Source organism: Oncorhynchus mykiss, chromosome 25 (assembly GCF_057628025.1).
Source record: "Oncorhynchus mykiss isolate SJ-2025 chromosome 25, ASM5762802v1, whole genome shotgun sequence".
NCBI lineage: Eukaryota > Metazoa > Chordata > Actinopteri > Salmoniformes > Salmonidae > Oncorhynchus > Oncorhynchus mykiss.
Window position 1 is genome coordinate 56,295,169 of NC_143046.1, and position 20,199 is coordinate 56,315,367.

General features: G+C 42.5%; 1 protein-coding gene and 1 long non-coding RNA gene across 9 annotated transcripts in view; one reads left to right on the forward strand and one right to left on the reverse strand.

Annotated features, from left to right (window-relative positions):
* grhl1 (grainyhead like transcription factor 1) overlaps nucleotides 1-15,159 on the forward strand; it is a 28,712-nt gene extending 13,553 nt beyond the window's left edge. For 4 of the 8 annotated variants that reach the window (XM_021584494.3, XM_090220590.1, XM_021584499.3 and 1 more), the window contains exons 10-15: nucleotides 1,538-1,665; nucleotides 9,278-9,306; nucleotides 9,497-9,585; nucleotides 11,914-11,999; nucleotides 13,161-13,225; nucleotides 13,413-15,159. In XM_021584494.3, coding sequence (XP_021440169.1) covers nucleotides 1,538-1,665; nucleotides 9,278-9,306; nucleotides 9,497-9,585; nucleotides 11,914-11,999; nucleotides 13,161-13,225; nucleotides 13,413-13,527 — 512 coding nt within the window. In that variant the 3' untranslated portion in view covers nucleotides 13,528-15,159. Of the gene's footprint in view, nucleotides 1-1,537; nucleotides 1,666-9,277; nucleotides 9,307-9,493; nucleotides 9,586-11,913; nucleotides 12,000-13,160; nucleotides 13,226-13,412 lie in introns of all 8 variants that reach the window. The other 4 variants (XM_021584495.3, XM_021584498.3, XM_021584493.3 and 1 more) reach the window with 1 other exon arrangement.
* Nucleotides 1-20,011, reverse strand: part of LOC149972051 (uncharacterized) — a 38,966-nt gene extending 18,955 nt beyond the window's left edge. The window contains exons 1-2 of the long non-coding RNA XR_016491888.1: nucleotides 19,707-20,011; nucleotides 19,277-19,338 (exon numbers count right to left, since the gene is read on the reverse strand). This is a non-coding gene — a long non-coding RNA (uncharacterized LOC149972051). The remainder of the gene's footprint in view (nucleotides 1-19,276; nucleotides 19,339-19,706) is intronic.
* Between the last annotated feature and the right edge of the window lie 188 nt (nucleotides 20,012-20,199).

Sequence of the window (20,199 nt, forward strand, 5' to 3'; positions counted from 1 at the left end):
GGGACCAACCGTTTACATGTTACGTTTATTTTTGTTCAGTGTTATAAACTCAGCAGCAACAACAAAAAAAATGTCCCTTTTTCAGGACCCTGTCTTTCAAAGATAATTCTTAAAAATCCAAATAACTTCACAGATATTCATTGTAAAGGGTTTAAACACTGTTTCCCATATTTGTTCAATGAACCATAAACAATGAATGGACATGCACCTGTGGAACGGTCGTTAAGACACTAACAGCTTACAGACGGTAGGCAATTAAGGTCACAGTTATGAAAACTTAGGACACTAAAGAGGCCTTTCTACTGACTCTGAAAAACACCAAAAGAAAGATGCTCAGGATCCCTGCTCATCTGCATGAACGTGCTTTAGGCATGCTGCAGGGAGGCATGAGGACTGCAGATGTGGCCAGGGCAATAAATTGCAATGTCCGTACTGTGAGACGCCTAAGACAGCGCTACAAGGAGACAGGACGGACAGTTGACCGTCCTCGCAGTGGCAGACCACTTGTAACAACACCTGCACAGATCGGTACATCCAAACATCACACCTGCGGGACAGGTACAGGATGGCAACAACAACTGCCGAGTTACACCAGGAACGCACAATCCCTCCATCAGTGCTCAGACTGTCCGCAATAGGCTGAGAGAGGCTGGACTGAGGGCTTGTAGGCCTGTTGTAAGGCAGGTCCTCACCAGACATCACCGGCAACAACGTCACTATGGGCACAAACCCACCGTCTCTGGACCAGACAGGACTGGCAAAAAGTGCTCTTCACTGACGAGTCGTGGTTTGGTCTCACCAGGGGTGATGGTCTGATTCATGTTTATTGTCAAAGGAATGAGTGTTACACCGAGGCCTATACTCTGGAGCGGGATCGATTTGGAGGTGGACAGTCCTACATGGTCCGGGGCGGTGTGTCACAGCATCAACGTACTGAGCTTGTTGTCATTGCAGGCAATCTCAACGCTGTGCGTTACAGGGAAGACATCCTCCTCCCTCATGTGGTACCCTTTCTGCAGGCTCATCCTGACATGACCCTCCAGCATGACAATGCCACCAACCATACTGCTTGTTCTATGTGTGATTTCCTGCAAGACATGAATGTCAGTGTTCTGCCAAGGCCAGCGAAGACCCCGGATCTCAATCCTTCTGAGCACGTCTGGGACCCCCCCCCCCCGTGAACTTGCAGGTGCCTTGGTGAAAGAGTGGGGTAACATCTCACAGCAAGAACTGGCAAATCTGCAGTACTTAATGCAGCTGGTGGCCACACCAGATACTGACTGTTACTTTTGGTTTTTGACACACCCCTTTGTTCAGGGACACATTCCATTTATGTTAGTCACATGTCTGTGGAACTTGTTCAGATATTGTCTCAGTTGTTGAACCTCGTTATGTTCATACAAATATTTACACATGTTAAAGTTTGCTGAAAATAAACGTGGTTGACAGTGAGAGGATGTTTCTTTTTATGCTGAGTTTATGATCTATTCTTGCAACAAGTCTCATTTGTCATTTTCGACCCCCCCCCCCCACACAGATGGTGACGTCAAAGTCCCTATCCTTCAGAAGCGTAATGATGTCACATCCTTCAAGATGATGACTGACTTTGAGACTCAGCCGGTTCTCTTCATCCCTGATGTCCACTTCTCCAATGTCCAGCGCCATGTGAGTACCCCTATACACTGATCTATGGTCCGTCTTGCATTTGACCTTCTGTTGGTTAAGGTTTTGAGCAGGTTAAGCTGACCCTAGATATGTATCAAAAGGCAGCATCCTGGGCCAGGTCACTGAATGCAGGGTTATGCAAAGTTTGCATACCACACAAATCATATTATGAAATGGTACCTGTGACATTCAAACTGATATTAAAACAGTTTTGTTTTCCTGATATACTGTAGGTGTGGTGATAAGGCTGTTAACAGAATAATTGGGACAAAGTGATTAACGCCAACCCTTGTTTTTATTTTGCGGATTCCAGAAAATTGCTTTGTGCATTTAACATTGGGGCTATATGTAGGCTGCACAAGTGGACCACACCAGCCATGCAATTAGAGTACATCGTAGTTATACAGTTGAAGTTGGAAGTTTTACATACATATACATGCATACATGAGGTTGGAGTCATTTAAAATGTGTTTTTCAACCACTCCACAAATTTCTTGCCAACAAACTATAGTTTTGGCAAGTCGGTTAGGACATCTACTTTGTGCATGACACAAGTAATTTTTCCAACAATTGTTTACAGACAGAATATTTCACTTATAATTCACTGTATCACAATTCCAGTGGGTCAGAAGTTTACATACACTAAGTTGACTGTGCCTTTAAACAACTTGGAAAATTCCAGAAAATTATGTCTTTAGAAGCTTCTGATAGGCTAACTGACATCATTTGAGTCAATTGGAGGTGTACCTGTGGATGTATTTCAAGGCCTACCTTCAAACTCCGTGCCTCTTTGCTTGACATCATGGGAAAATCAACAGACATCAGCCAAGACCTCAGACAAAAAATTGGAGACCTCCAAGTCTGGTTCATCCTTGGGAGCAATTTCCAAATGCCTGAAGGTACCACGTTCATCTGTACAAACAATAGTGCGCTAGTTTAAACACCATGGGCCCACGCAGCCGTCATACCGCTCAGGAAGGAGACGCGTTCTGTTTCCTAGAGATGAACGTACTTTGGTGCGAATGGTGCAAATCAATCCCAGAACAACAGCAAAGGACCCTGTGAAGATGCTGGAGGAAACGGGTACAAAGGTATCAATATCCACAATAAAACAAGTCTTATATCCACATAACCTGAAAGGCCGCCCAGCAAGGAAGAAGCCACTGCTCCAAAACCACCATTAAAAAAAGCCAGACTATGGTTTGCAACTGCACATGGGGACAAACATCGTACTTTTGGAGAAATGTCCTCTGGTCTGATGAAACAAAAATAGAACTGTTTGGCCATAATGACCATTGTTATGTTTGGAGGAGAAAGGGGGAGGCTTGCAAGCTGAAGAACACCATCCCAACCGTGAAGCACAGGGGTGGCAGCAGCATCTTGTGGGGGTGCTTTGCTGCAGGAGGGACTGGTACACTTCACAAAATAGATGGCTTCATGAGGGAGGAAAATTATGTGGATCTATTGCAGCAACATCTCAAGACATCAGTCAGGAAGTTCAAGCTTGGTCGCAAATGGGTCTTCCAAATGGACAATGACCCCAAACATACTTCCAAAGTTGTGGAAGGTGCCATCACAAAGCCCTGACCTCAATCCTGTAGAAAATTTGTGGGCAGAACTGAAAAGGCGTGTGCGAGCAAGGAGGCCTACAAACCTGACCCAGTTACACCAGCTCTGTCAGGAGGAATGGGCCAAAATTCGCCCAACTTATTGTGGGAAGCTTGTGAAAGGCTTCCCAAAATGATTGACCCAAGTTAAACAATTTAAAGGCAATGCTACCAAATACTAATTGAGTGTATGTAAACTTCTGTGATGACAGATATTAAGCTGAAATAATTCTCTACTATTATTCTGACATTTCACATTCTTAAAATAAAGTGGTGATCCTAACTGACCTAAGTCAGGGAATTTTTACTCTGATTAAATGTCAGGAATTGTGAAACTGAGTTTAAATGTATTTGGCTAAGGTGTATGTTAACTTCCGACTTCAACTGTACCTACAGTGCCTTGCGAAAGTATTCGGCCCCCTTGAACTTTGCGACCTTTTGCCATATTTCAGGCTTCAAACATAAAGATATAAAACTGTATTTTTTTGTGAAGAATCAACAACAAGTGGGACACAATCATGAAGTGGAATGACATTTATTGGATATTTCATACTTTTTTAACAAATCAAAAACTGAAAAATTGGGCGTGCAAAATTATTCAGCCCCCTTAAGTTAATACTTTGTATCGCCACCTTTTGCTGCGATTACAGCTGTAAGTCGCTTGGGGTATGTCTCTATCAGTTTTGCACATCGAGAGACTGACATTTTTCCCATTCCTCCTTGCAAAACAGCTCGAGCTCAGTGAGGTTGGATGGAGAGCATTTGTGAACAGCAGTTCAGTTCTTTCCACAGATTCTCGATTGGATTCAGGTCTGGACTTTGACTTGGCCATTCTAACACCTGGATATGTTTATTTTTGAACCATTCCATTGTAGATTTTGCTTTATGTTTTGGATCATTGTCTTGTTGGAAGACAAATCTCCGTCCCAGTCTCAGGTCTTTTGCAGACTCCAACAGGTTTTCTTCCAGAATGGTCCTGTATTTGGCTCCATCCATCTTCCCATCAATTTTAACCATCTTCCCTGTCCCTGCTGAAGAAAAGCAGGCCCAAACCATGATGCTGCCACCACCATGATTGACAGTGGGGATGGTGTGTTCAGCTGTGTTGCTTTTACGCCAAACATAACGTTTTGCATTGTTGCCAAAAAGTTCAATTTTGGTTTCATCTGACCACAGCACCTTCTTCCACATGTTTGGTGTGTCTCCCAGGTGGCTTGTGGCAAACTTTAAACAACACTTTTTATGGATATCTTTAAGAAATGGCTTTCTTCTTGCCACTCTTCCATAATGGCCAGATTTGTGCAATATACGACTGATTGTTGTCCTATGGACAGAGTCTCCCACCTCAGCTGTAGATCTCTGCAGTTCATCCAGAGTGATCATGGGCCTCTTGGCTGCATCTCTGATCAGTCTTCTCCTTGTATGAGCTGAAAGTTTAGAGGGACGGCCAGGTCTTGGTAGATTTGCAGTGGTCTGATACTCCTTCCATTTCAATATTATCGCTTGCACAGTGCTACTTGGGATGTTTAAAGCTTGGGAAATCTGTTTGTATCCAAATCCGGCTTTAAACTTCTTCACAACAGTATCTCGGACCTGCCTGGTGTGTTCCTTGTTCTTCATGATGCTCTCTGCGCTTTTGACGGACCTCTGAGACTATCACAGTGCAGGTGCATTTATACGGAGACTTGATAACACACAGGTGGATTGTATTTATCATCATTAGTCATTTAGGTCAACATTGGATCATTCAGAGATCCTCACTGAACTTTTGGAGAGTTTGCTGCACTGAAAGTAAAGGGGCTGAATAATTTTGCACGCCCAATTTTTCAGTTTTTGATTTGTTAAAAAAGTTTGAAATATCCAATAAATGTCGTTCCACTTCATGATTGTGTCCCACTTGTTGTTGATTCTTCACAAAAAAATAAAGTTTTATATCTTTGTTTGAAGCCTGAAATGTGGCAAAAGGTCGCAAAGTTCAAGGGGGCCGAATACTTTCGCAAGGCACTGTACTTAATTGCCATGCAATTGCAAGGTAGAATTTACTATAGAGTACCGGTAAAATGGTGGGCTCCTGAGCGGTACAGCTGTCTAAGGCACTGCATTTCAATGCTAGAGGTGTCACTATAGTCTACCTGGTTCGAATCCAGGCTATACCACAACCGGCCGTGATTGGGAGTCCAATAGGGCGGCACACAATTGGCCCAGCATCATCCGGGTTTGGCCGGTGTAGTCCGTCATTGTAAATAAGAATTTGTACTTAACCAACTTGTCTAGTTAATTTAAGGTTAAATAAATAAATAATGCAAATGCTATGTTTTGTGATAAGATTAGAGCACATACTGTAATTGGTGCAGATTCAATGATCCTAAAAATCTTATCAAATGGCATTTAAATGCTTCTTCCACCAGCCCCTGACTACCAAAGAGTCCAAACCACCTCCTCAATGTTTCCTTCAGACTTCTAAGAGCCCCTCATTCTGACATTCCTTCACTAAATACCAGGTGTTCTTTAGTGGCTGGATATCCCCCTAAGGCTTTCTTACTTTAAAGTGTAGAGGTTCTGCCTATGCATTGTTAAAAGTCCAAGCCCTGAATACCATTGATGTCCTGGGGATCTGCTGTGCATTATGGGGGATCAGGGTTGCATTATTCCAGAAACTTTCACAAAATTCCCAGGTTTCCCAGAAATACCAGACAACTTGAACATTTCGGGAACATGTATGAACTTTTGTGACCCTGTAGGGGAATGTGTTATGTCTGTACTGTTTTGTGACCCTGTAGGGGAATGTGTTAATGTCTGTACTGTTTTGTAACCCTGTATACCCAGTGCGCTTCCTATCGGTCACTCCTCCCCAGCTGATTGGGTCAGGGTGGCATTCAGAAGACACATTCCAGACACCACACTGGATCATTGCACTAGAGCTCGCCGCTCAGAGAGTGGTACTTAGCAGGGTTTAAAACCCAAAAAATGTTCCCAATCGTTTCGCCTGAACAGAACCATTCTTTTTTTGGTTATGTTCCACTGTTCCGACCAGCAAAATAAAGTTCTGAACCGGTTCATAAACCCCAAAATAGTAGCAGTTTATGTTTCTTTCTGTTCCTAATGAAATCAAATAATGTTTACATTTAGCTCGATAATAAATTACTTCACCAATCAGTGTGGATAGAGCAGCTTGCTATGGAGTGGGTAAGCTATTTACATGCATTGGACAGACGAGTGTAGATCGCAAGATGCAACTGAAATTTTGCAGGTGAGAGAGGATGGAGGAGGCTTGGCTTGAAACGCTGGGCATCTTGTTGTTATGACACGCATTATCTGAATTAGGACCAAATAATTATACCTACGGGGGAACCGCTAATATGAAGAAACTTTGAATGTCTTCAGAGAGTTGACTTAACATTGGACCAGCTAGCTAGTTAACAAGCTTGTGTGTGCAGAGCGGCACTAGAATTCAAATAAAAATATGTCTTACCTTTTTGTAGTTAATACATCCAATGTGGAACTTTAACTATAGTATCCTTAGTTAGTATTGAAAAGGTTAATCCATTTTTCTCTCATAAAAAAATCTCTCCCTAATTTATAAATTAAGTTTGTAAAGTCAGTAGGCTACTAGAGGCACACACACAAGATTTTCAGCTGGCAAGCAGGCAGACACTGAAATACATTTCTGAGTGACAGAGTGAGGGCTTTGCATAGGCGATTTGTTGCGTTTTGTGGGACTGGAAAAAAATTCCCAGAACCTAAAATAATGTTATTAACCGGTTCCCATGCTTTTAAAATAACGGTTCTGTTCCGGAACAGCATAGATTATTTTCATTTGTGGTTCTGATTCTGTTCCTCAAATGTTTGTTATTTTCAGGTTTTTGGTTCTGTTCCCTGAACCAGTTCCAACCCCTGGTAGTTAGTGAGACTTGTTTCTCTCTCAGGGCTGTAGATGAGATCACCATGGACAAGTAGCTGTTCATGCTTCAGAGCCTATTAGAGAGAAGAGAGTACTTGAATCTGGGGCCTGGCCAATGTCATTGTCACTTTGCCAGGCCACTCCTGCCATGTTAACACAGTATGAGATCCCTATTCCCTATGAGGTGCACTATTTTTGACCAGAGCCCTATGGGCCTTAGTAGAAAGAAGTGCATCTATTCCCTATAGAGTACACTACATTTGGTCAAAATAAGTTCACTATATAGGCTATAGGGTGCCGTTTCAGATGCTGCCATAGTTTGTTTTGGTAGATTTAAGGTAATATGTGGGTCACATCACGTAGTTCCTGGTGGGTAAACAGTTCCACAACTCAGGGCAAGGTGACCTCAAAGCAACCAAAACTGACAGGATAGACTTGCCAATTGGCCAGGACTTTGTAGTCCTGTAATATAATGGGATCAGGGGTTATACAGACTGGGACTTTCCAGTGTGTTCTGATAGGGGTGAGTTAGCCTTGGGATTGGCTGATGTGTGTGTTTATGTGCTAAAGATCTTACATGGTGCTTCAGTGAATCAACACATGTTTGGATTCACTCTTATGCCTGTATAGCTTTTTTAAAATTATTATTATAAAAAATGTAAATATACTTTCAACATAATTTATTATTTTATGCCCGGTGCTCTTTGAATAAATAATGCCACCCTTATCCCCCATAATGCACAGCAGATCCCCGGGACATCAATGGTATTTGTATGTCTACAGTAGACTGCACCTGTGACTTGGTTTGACCCCAAGGTGAGAGGAGACAGAGGGTATGTCAGGTCTCTCATCATTACCTAAGAGCACACCTCTGGCAGTGCTCCCTGCAGCGTGACATCACATGGCCCTCAGGTTGGATGCAGGAATCCTAGAGTGAAGCATATTGCCTCTATTTTTAGGGAAAATAAGTCCATCTAACATGGTTTTTAGGTGTGTTGAGACAAAACATTCCAGGGCCCTGTTTGAACACGGTCAATGGATTCTTCCTTCCTTCCTGCTGTGAGGTCATCAGAAATCAGACCAAATTGGTGAAAGCCACATTTTTGCTTTCACTTATTCATCCTCAATAAATCACTGATATCTCAAGGAAATTGGTAAGGAAGGATGTTTTAGTATATAACAGGGCCCAAGTCATTGTAAAGCTCTGAGAATGTCTGTAAACTGGGTCTGGGGCCAACATTGAGGATCAGGATAGACGGTTGTTTTGCTGAACCCGTATGGCTCTGTGGAATGTTAACTTTGACTGCCCCCTGTTGGCTACAGTGGCACCAGGGTCTTGTTCATTAGGTTTGAAAACATTATTGCAACAGAAAACTACATCTGTTTTTCATTGGTAGTGTTCCTCCCTGTTTCAGTCTGTCTGTTGCCTAATGAACATGACCCAGCTCAATGAGTTCGCTGGTTTCTGGGCCACATGGCGCTACTGAGCTGCAGAGTGGACTGAGCTGAAAATAAAGCTTTCCTGTTTACTTTTCTGATCCAGCCTGGAGGGAAAACATTTTATTTTGGTGCACAATTGGCAGTTGGATCCAAATTAGCAACCCAGTAAACCTCCAGCACTTTTAGCTGTTACTGATTAGCAGGGTGACTGGGTTTCCTCTGAGAATGATTTAGCTCTGGTCCAAGCTCTGGTCCAAGTCGTTAGTGCGCGCTGCTCCACACCACAGTAGAGGAGTGTACAATAACAACCTGGACCAGAGCTAATATTGACTATGGCACAAGTTGCCGGGTTTATGTCAGGTTCACAGAGATCACTCCTCTTGTGCTGCAATAATGGCCTTCGTGAAGGAACTGAACAAGAAAATCCTAAAAGTGTGACTCAAAATACTGTAAGTATAGTATATCCAAAACGGTCATTACATTTGATTGAAGAGTTCCCCAAGGATTGTTTTCACTGCCCACAAAATCCAATTCAACCTATAGTCTTGCACTTATTTCCCAATGCGGTCCATATCAAATAAAATCCCGTCTTTTGATATGTAGGAATGTGTTTTCACCCTTGACCCATACCTCTTTCTCCCTCTCTTTTCTTTCTCTCATGCAGCCCTTCTCACAAGAAGATGGGGAGGAAAGGTGAGTTCCTGGAAACACTAATTTGACACTCGTTTGTCTGTAATTTGATTGAAGGAAAACGGCTGGAGAAAATAAAGACTGTATGGCTTAGGACCTTCCTGCTACTTCTCTGGGAGAGTGCCTCACAGGCTTAACAGGGGTGTGTGTGTGAACCCTCTAAGCCAACTTGTCGTGTGTGTGTCCGTAGCAGCTCGGGCATGAAGAAATTACCCTACGCCAACGAGGATGAGTTTGGTTCCCCTCCCAATAAGCTGGCCAGAATAGACGAGCCCAAGAAAGGTATGATGTCTGTATGTGGGGTGTTTGTTTTCTAGTTGAGTCGTGTGTGTGTGTGTGTGTGTGTCCACCAATACACTGTGTATGCACTACTGATGAGGTGTTTCACACTCGCTTACCATCCTACCTGGTATGAGACCAGAGAGAGGGGGAGGTATGCTGAGGGAGGATTGTGTTATTGTATGTGTGTGTTGTGAATGTTATGGCTTGCTCCCTGAAGGCCACCTACCCTCCCTAAAAATCACTTCCCATAGACAGAGACACATGACTCATTAAGGCATTCACATGCTTCCCAGCCGAAACAGTTCGGTAGAGTTCATGCATATATTATGACAACATTTTGTGACATTTTTGTTCTTTTTGGACTTTTTTTGGCTGTTTGGAGCCGACGTCTATGCCTCTTTGTCGGTGATTTGGTCAACAGTAGAGATTCTTCAATAAAGTCTTTGTTGTCATTCAACGAGACACGACTCGTTTTCATACACATTTTTTCATTGGGAAATACTGCACCAAACATCTTAGGTAGATGTAAAATTGCGTGACTAAGATCTCTCCTCTGTAAAAATGCATGACAGATTTCTTGAGTTATCTTTGTTTAATTCAGACTATTTTGAGGAAGTGTATACTAACTATGGCATCTCAAAGTGGACAAACGGTACTATTGATGCTTTATTTCAAATTTTTCAAGCGGAGGTCTTTTAAGCGAGTTCAGGAGCACACTCGTTCGGCTAGCCGAACTGAAGCATGCTGATGCCTTTTCACCCAGTCCCTGAAACACACATGCTGCACCCCCCCCCCCCCCCCCCCCCCCTCCGCCGATGACACAACCCTGTTCATTCACTGTTCATTCTCACCTCTCACTCACAATTCACACACTCTTCAGCCTTTATCAGCACATGGACACGCTTGCATGCATGCACACGCCTCTTTGCACACTGTTTGCATTGAGGAACTTTTATCGAAAATTATTTTTTTGTGTAGTAGGGGAAGCTTACTATAGCGAATGATGTCCTAGTCACCATTGCAGAAAGTTGAAGTCCGAACACACACACGGGCCAGGCCACCCGTGATACAAGTCCGTTTTTGACGTCTATCCATGTCTGAGGACGTCGGGAGATGACGTGGAAACCGGCAATTAGGGGCAACTCTAAGCGCTGTTACCTTGAAGTAGGTTTCGGTTTTGCTAAGGTGTTGTGGACTGGGATGGTGGATGGGTGTAAACATCTGCCTCGGATTCCAAAAGTTGTTTTTGAGATTTGTTTTAAGCTTATCCTAAACCTTAACCATTCAGAGTTAATGCCTAACCTTAAGAAGTTGCCGTTAAATGCCTAAACTTAACCCTAACCTTAAGAATTCTGAGTTGATGCCTAAGCTTAATCTTAAACACTTCGAAATTTGACGTTTGGAACAACTTTGAAATTTGACGTTTGAGAAACATGGCTGAACGTCTAATTCTGACGTGAGACTGTGAGAACTGGTAGACACACACACCCTTGGTCAAAATCCCCTTTATAGTCACTTGTAACAGGGCTGCCAAATTCCCTTTAAAGCCAATAGATCTATTTCGAGCACATCTATTCTGAGTATCATGTTGGAGTGAATGTGGGTGGATAGTGGGCAGCATGATGAGTGCCCGAGTGTCCTCCACGTGTGGGAAGTTACACTCCAGCCCTCCCTGAGCAGTGTGCTGCCTGGCTCCGGATGACCGGACCGACTGGGGCTGAGTTTGGCTAGGCATCCTGCCAATGCTAACCCAGAGGTCTGGGAAGGGGCTGGACAGACGATAAAATCTCTGGTCTAGAGAATGACTTAGTCTTCCCGGTACCAGAGTAACAGAGGGACTTGAGTTTGGCCACTTCCCAGACTGGAATGTCCTGGGCTTGGGCGACAGGGCCAGGTGGTTGTTAGTTATTCATTGTGGTTTGTGGGTCAGACTGCTGTGTGTGTAACAGGAGGAAGCGGGACTCGCTAAGAAACAGCGTGACGTCCATTGCACGTGTGTGTGCGTGTGTGTGCGTGTGTGCGTGTTTGTGCGCATGTCTCAGATGTGATAGAACACTGTGTGAGGTATGAGTCACTTGAGACAGGGACATAGTGAGACTCTCTCAGTCCAAACTCACATAAAGGGCCTCATCACCAGTCAAGCCGCTTAGCTTCAGCAAAACACATCTCACTCTGCCAACAAGTTCATTGTGCTGTGTGATTTGGGGATGTGTCCTGCTATGACTTTTGTTTTGTGAAATCTATCCCCATTTGAGTGTTTCTGTGTGTATGTGTTTGTGTGTGTGTGTGTGATCAATATGTCTCACTGTACCCCTCTCGCCTACGTAGTTCTGCTGTACGTGCGTAAGGATACCGATGAGGTGTTTGACGCTGTCATGCTGAAGAACCCCACACTGAAAGGACTGGTGGAAGCTGTAAGTTTCTACGCAATGCAACTAGAGCAGTCATAATATTATAGCAATAACACAGTAATATTGTCATTTAGCAGACAATTTTGCCCTAAGTGCCTTGCAGTTAATCGTCATTGTATGTGGCCCTTGCAGAAATCAAACCCACAACCCTAGTGCAAAAAACATGCCTCAAACAACTGCGGGTTCCGAACCACAATCCACTCAATTTTATGAAACCGATCACTTTTACTCAAACATCACACCCACAGAACCACCATGATAGTGGCTTAGATACAGGGTTAGTCTGTCCCTAGTGGGGTTTCATCGGGACAGCCAGGGAGGGATACACAGGGAGACAGCCAGCCATATGGTGTCCGTTATGGGAGGCTGGTCACATCGCATCACTCCAGTGACACTAGTGTGGGTGGCTCTGTTTGTGTCACAGCTCATTCTGCCACACAAACTCCTCTCCCGTTTACCCTGCAATTACCCATGGCCACTATCTCTCTCAGCTTGACGATCCTAATTCAACCCAGCATCTCAGAGAGAGCGAGAGAGGAGACACAACTCAACCTAGATGAAATTGAGGGTCGGAAAGAGAAAGGTTGCTCGAGGAGGGCCGGGGTCTCTGTCTGTATAATCATTAAGTCTTTGGTTCTGATTAGGGGGTCTGTCTGGTATAGTGCACTAAGACAAAGGGTATAGGGGACATCGCTCAGCAGGGGCCACCGGGCTGTGGGGAACTCGACATGGGTCCACAACAGGCCAATGGAGTTGTGACCAGGCCTGGGCTGGGGGGCAAAGAGAGGCAAAGATACCATACATATGTCTCTTCTCTTTCCTGGTTGAATTTTGCTTCTGTTTTAAGTGTTTCTGTCATTCAACCTGATTTCATTTGTTTAAAGAGTAAATTTTCATTGAAGATGGAAAACAAAACATTTATGGCATTGTAAAATGCCCCCCACCCCTCCTCACCCCACCCCTCCTCAAGTCATTGAGTTGCCTTACAAATAATACAAAATAAAGAAACCAGTATGCAACGTTGTCACTTCAATACAACGCAAGCACCAGACGTAGTATTGGAACCTATTTCAAACATCTCAACCACCCTCACATACTGTACATTGTCTCTGCTTGCAAACGAGACGACTGGGTAACAAGTCTCTGTTGCTCTGCTTCTTCTAGATATCAGAGAAATACAATGTGCCGCTCCAGAAAGTGGGGAAAGTCTACAAGAAATGCAAGAAAGGGTAAGTGGTTCACGTCCATGGTTAAGTCTATTTACCATGATTTTTAAGATCCTTCTACAACAAGTCAAGGTAATATTTGTGGAGAATCCGGCTTTTTATGTATTACATAATAACCTTGGAAATAGAAATAGACTGACTAGACTCTCTCTTTCTGTGATACTGACATCCATATATGTCCCTCTGTTAGGATTCTAGTCAACATGGATGACAACATTATCAAGCACTACTCCAACGAAGACACCTTCCAGATCACTGTGGAGGAGCTAGGGGGTGTGTACAAACTCACCCTGACTGAAATCTGATTGGCCTAAAGGGAGGGGTGGGGAGTGATTGACACTGTCACCGCCCAGTCCACATAGAGTGTGAACATAGGGCAGCTTGTAAAGTTGTAAATGTAAAGACTTGTGGTTTACACATGGCCTTAACCCAGTCACTGAACGGGAGCAGGATGTCTCTGACACTATTAGCAATATCTTAAGTCCACTAGCATAGTCCCAGATCTGTTGTTATCAGTCATGCCAATGATCATTGCCGTTGTCGAGACAGCAGAAACAGATCTGGGACAGGGCTTAACTGTCCACCTGTCTGAGAGATGGTGTTCTTTTTGTTATCTGTAATGTTACAAAGCCACAACTCTTATCTGATGACATTGTGTCGATGGCTTGATATAGACTTTTGCAACAAAAAAAAAATGTGTATATAAGAATTGAGTTTAACAAGAAGCGCTCTTTGTTTTGTAATATATGTATATATATGTGTATGTAAAGGCCATTTGAGAATCTAAGTTACAGTACAGTATGTGCAGAGTATTTGTTGCGTGGCTGTAATACCCCACGCTATGCAGATAACTTTCTCTCGGTATCTTTGTGTTGAACATGGAATACGTAAGAGAAACAGGCTAATAATGCACTCCTTTTTACATTAGCATCAGAGTAGAGTGGTTGGAGATCTGTTTGTGCTGTCTTGCCAATTCCTATGTTGATTGTCTTGCCAAACATAGCAAGACAGTACAAACACAACTGGGACCAGGCTAGCTATCCTTATGCCTCAGACTGCATTGTCTCTGCCCCCTTGGGACTCCATATAGCACTGAAGATGGCGCTTAATTGATTGAAAGAGGATATTTAGCACACAAAGTACGGATTGCAAACACTAATTGTATTGTAAATAGAGGGGATGGTTGGCTCACTGTATTGATACTAAACATCCTGGCAGTATTTAGTATGTATGTACGTACACTCAGTCTGGCAGTTAATATGATATGATCTGTGTTTGTTGCTACTGTATGTGTCGAGTAAGAGCATGTACTGCATGTGGTTTTCACATGGATTTTCACATTTTCCCTTATACCGCTTTAGCATATGGCCTCTTCATAAGTATTACATGTTTTTTTTATTAAGTAGATGAAAAAGTATCAATCATTCACTCACTCAGCTATGGCCTGAATAGGTTGCAGACTCGCAACAAAATAGAGTTGAGAATGTCTATTACTGCATAGAAAGTCAGAAAGCTAAGGTCAAACGCATTCAGATTGACAGATTCTGCCACTGTCTCTGTATCTACACATCAGACACGGTAATAATGCGATAACATTACATTTGAAAATGTTCGGAAAAAAGTGTGTCCTTGTGTACTGTAGACGCTCCTTTTGTACCAGAGTACTTCATGTGTATATATTTATTAAGAGAATGGGAAATGGGTTCTTTTTTTTTTTTTTACAGTACGTAACAAAACGGAATGTTACAATATTAGGAATGATAACGTTTTGTTTTTGTATGAAATGATTCTAACATAGTATTTACAGTACATGTCAAGGGTAGGTTGAAATATTTGTACGTCTTTGTTTTTTAAATGACATGTCTTTTCTCAGATTTGGGGAATATTCTCTGGTGTATATTATATAGTGTCCAATAAAACCAGCTCCGGTAGCTGTACTGGTGGTCTGTGTGTGGGTGTCACATGTCCCAAATTGAACCCGATTCCCTATATAGTGCACTACTTTTGACCAGCGGCTCTGGTCAAAAGTAGTGCACTATATAGGGAATCGGGTGCCATTTGGAATGTAAGCCTCGGTGTTGGGCTTTGGCTTCATTAACATTCAGCCCTAGAGCAAACTCAACCGTGGCTCGAGCCCCAGTCTTCCACAGGTCCATATGTCTGGGCACCAACCCCAAAGCCCAACTGACAGGGAAACATTGCTCCGAAAACACGCCAATGTCCTCTCTCCATCTGCCGGTCTCCACAAAAGATGTAGTGGTAAGGCATTTATGGTACAGTACATCCACACTATTCAGACTGAAGTATATTTGGGTACATGTTTGGCTAGAGAAACAGGGGAATGCAGCAGAGACGTAGGCGCACACACAGTAAGGTACAGTAGGCCTACTGCTAATGTGACAGTTGAGATTATGTGTATTAGAAGTAAGGATAGGGGGCTTTCCTTTTTCCAGCTCAGTGATGTAGAATCCTCAGACTTCCTCAGACTGGATACTTCCATGGCACCTATGGCATAGAAAAATAATCATGATTCTATGGCCTATGGTATTATCACAAATTGTACCTAGGCCTACACTCTAAAAAGTAGGGTTCAACAAGGGTTCTTCTAAGACCCGCAAAGTTCTTCAAAGAACCTTAGAGTTCTTGGCACTGAAAATGGCCCCCAGAAATGTCTTCCAAGTACCCCAAAGGATGTACTTGGTATTTTGGGGGTATTTTTTAAGGATCCCCATTAGCTGTTCCAAAAGCAGCAGCTACTCTTCCTGGGGTCCACATGAAACATGACATAATACAGAACATTCATAGACAACAGCTCAAGGACAGAACTACATAGATAAAAAATACAAAAGGCACAAGTAACCTACATATCAATACATACACACACAAACTATCTAGGTCCAATAGGGGAGAGGCGTTGTGCCTCGGTGTTGCTTTAGCTGTTTTTTAAAACCAGGTTTGCTGTTGATCTGAGCAATATGAGATGGAACGTTCCGTGCAATAATGGCTTTATTTAATACTGTACGCTTTCTTGAATTTGTTCTGGATTTGGGGGCTGTGAAAAGACACCTGGTGGCATGTCTGGTGGGGTAAGTGTGTGTGTAAGTTGACTATGCAAACAATTTGGGATTTTCAACACAATGTTTCTAACATAAAGAAGTGATGCAGTCAGTCTGTCCTCAACTCTTAACCAAGAGCGGCTGGCATGCATAGTATTTATATCAGACCTCTGATTACAATGAAGAGCAAGACGTGCCGGTCTGTTCTGGGCCTGCTGCAGCTTACCTAGGTCTTTCCTTGAAGCACTCGACCACACGACTGGACAATAATCAAGATAAGACAAAACTAGGGCCTGCAAGACTTGCTTTCTGGAGTGTGGTGTCAAAAAAGCAGAGCATCTCTTTATTACGGACAGACCTCTCCCGATCTTTACAACCAGTGATTCTACAGTAGTTGAAGTCGGAAGTTTACATACACCTTAGCCAAATGCATTTAAACTCAGTTTTTCCACAATTCCTGACATTTAATTCTAGTAAAAAAATCCCTGTTTTAAGTCAGTTAGGATCACCACTTTTATTTTAACAATGTGAAATGTCAGAATAATAGTAGAGGGATTTATTTCAGCTTGTATATCTTTCACCACATTCCCAGTGGGTCAGAAGTTTACATGCACTCAATTATTATTTGGTAGCATTGCCTTTAAATTCTTTAACTTGGGTCAAACGTGTTGAGTAGCCTTCCACAAGCTTCCCACAATAAGTTGGGTGGATTTTGGCCTATTCCTCCTGACAGAGCTGGTGTAACTGAGTCAGGGTTGTAGACTCCTTGCTCACACACGTGTTTTCAGTTCTGCCCACAAATCTTCTACAGCATTGAGGTCAGGGCTTTGTGATGGCCACTCCAATACCTTGACTTTGTTGTCCTTAAGCCATTTTGCCACAACTTCAGAAGTATGCTTGGGGTCATTGTCCAATTGGAAGACCCATTTGTGACCAAGCTTTAACTTCCTGACTGATGTCTTGAGATGTTGCTTCAATATATCCACATCATTTCCCATCCTCATGACGCCATCTATTTTGTGACGTGCACCAGTCCCTCCTGCAGCAAAGCACCCCCACAACAACCGTGCTTCACGGTTGGGATGGTATTCTTCGGCTGGCAGGCCTCCTCCTTTCTCCTCCAAACATAACAATGGTCATTATGACCAAACGGTTCTATTTTTGTTTCATCAGACCAGAGGACATTTCTCTAAAAAGTACGATCTTTCTCCCCATGTGCAGTTGCAAACCGTAGACTGGCTTTTTTATGGTGGTTTTGGAGCAGTGGCTTCTTCCTTGCTGAGCGGCCTTTCAGGTTAAATGGATATAGGACTCGTTTTACTGTGGATATAGATACTTTTGTACCTATTTCCTCCAGCATCTTCACAAGGTCCTTTGCTGTTGTTCTGGGATTGATTTGCACTTTTCGCACCAAAGTACATTCATCTCTAGGGGACAGAACGTGTCTCCTTCCTGAGAGGTATGATGGCTGCGTGGTCCCATGGTGTTTATACTTGCTTACTATTGTTTGTACAGATGAACGTGGTACCTTCAGGTGTTTGGAAATTGCTCCCAAGGATGAACCAGACTTGTGGAGGTCTACAATTTTTTTTTTCTGAAGTCTTGGCTGATTTCTTTTGATTTTCCCATGTCACACAAAGAGGCAGTGAGTGTGAAGGCAGGCCTTGAAATACATCAACAGGTACACCTCCAATTAACTCAAATGATGTCAATTAGCCTATCAGAAGTTTCTAAAGCCATGACATCATTTTCTGGAATTTTCCAAGCTGTTTAAAGGCACAGTCAACTTAGTGTATGTAAACTTCTGACCCACTGGAATTGTGATACAGTGAAATAATCTGTCTAAACAATTGTTGGGAAAATTACTTGTCATGCCCAAAGTCTTGTTAACAAGAAATTTGTGGAGTGGTTGAAAAATGACTTCAACCTAAGTGTATGTAGACTTCCGATTTCAACTGTATATGTTTTGACCATGACACTTTATAATCTAAGGTAACGCCAAGTAAATTAGTCTCCTCAACTTGTTCAACAGCCACACCATTCATTACCAGATTCAGGTGAGGTCTAGAACTTAGGGAATGATTTGTACCAAATACAATGCTCTTAGTTTTAGAAATGTTCAGGACCAGTTTATTACTGGCCACCCATTCCAAAACAGACTGCAACTCTTTGTTAAGGGTTTCAGTGACTTTATTTGCTGTGGTTGCTGATGCGTATATGACTGATCAGCATACATGGACACGCATGCTTTGTTTAATGTCAGTGGCAGGTCATTGGTAAAAATAGAAAAGGGCAGAGGACCTAGAGAGCTGCCCTGCAGTACACCACACTTTACATGTTTGACATTAGAGAAGCTTCCATTAAAGAAAACCCTTTGAGTTCTATTAGATTGCCATATCGTGGATTCAGAGCTGAGGTTGAAAATCCGTAACACATGTTTTTTAAACAACAGTTTAAGGTCAATAATATCAAAGGCTGCACTGAAATCTTAACAGTACAGCTACCACAATCTTCTTATCAATTTCTTTCAACCAATCATCAGTCATTTGTGTCAGTGCAGTACATGTTGAGTGCCGTTCTCTATAAGCATGCTGAAAGTCTGTTAATTTGTTATAAGAGAAATAGCACTGTATTTGGTCAAACACCATTTTTTCCAAAGGTTTGCTAAGAGCTGGAAGCAAGCTTACAGATCTGCTGTTAACCTTTCTGATCTCCCCATCCCGGATCCGGGTTCGTGAATACAGACTCAAGCTCATTACCATAACGCAACGTTAACTATTCATGAAAATCGCAAATGAAATGAAATAAATATGCTAGCTCTCAAGCTTAGCCTTTTGTTAACAACACTGTCATCTCAGATTTTCAAAATATGCTTCTCAACCATTGCAAAACAAGCATTTGTGTAACAGTATTGATGGCTAACGTAGCATTTAGCATTAACATTCAGCTGGCAACATTTACACAAAAAAACAGAAAAGCATTCAAAAAAATCATTTACCTTTGAAGAACTTCAGATGTTTTCAATGAGGAGACTCTCAGATAGCAAATGTTCAGTTTTTCCTGAAAGATTATTTGTTTAGGACAAATCGCTCCGTTTTCTGCGTCACGTTTAGCTATGAAAAAAACCCTGTATCCAGGATTGTGTAAATCTATCAGCAAGCTCATTAGCATAACACAACGTTAACTATTTATGAAAATCGCAAATGAAATGAAATAAATATGCCATCTCTCAAGCTTAGCCTTTTGTAAACAACACTGTCATCTCAGATTTTCAAAATATGCTTCTCAACCATAGGAAAACAATCATTTGTGTAAAAGTAGCTAGCTAGAGTTAGCATTTCGCGTTAGCATTTAGCGTTAGCATTAGCGTTAGCATCCAGCACGCAACATTAACAAAAACATAAAAGCCTTCAAATAAAATCATTTACCTTTGAAGAACTTCTGATGTTTTCAATGAGGATACTCTCAGTTAGATAGCAGATGCTCAGTTTTTCCAAAAAGATTCCTTGTGTATTAGAAATAGCTCTGTTTTATACATCACATTTGGCCACCAAAAAAAATCCATAAATTCAGTCCTCAAAACGCAAACTTTTTTCCAAATTAACTCCATAATATCGACTGAAAACATGGCAAACGTTGTTTAGAATCAATCATCAAGGTGTTTTTCACATATCTCTTCATTGATACATCGTTCTTGGACACATGCTTTCTCCCCTGAATCAAATGGTAAAGTGGAAGCAGCTGGCAATTGCGCACCGAATTCGACGCAGGACACCAGGCGGACACTTGGGAAATGTAGTCTCTTATGGTCAATCTTCCAATGATATGCCTACAAATACGTCACAATGCTGCTAAGACCTTGGGCGAACGACAGAAAGTGTAGGCTCATTCGTTGCGCAATCACAGCCATATAAGGAGAGA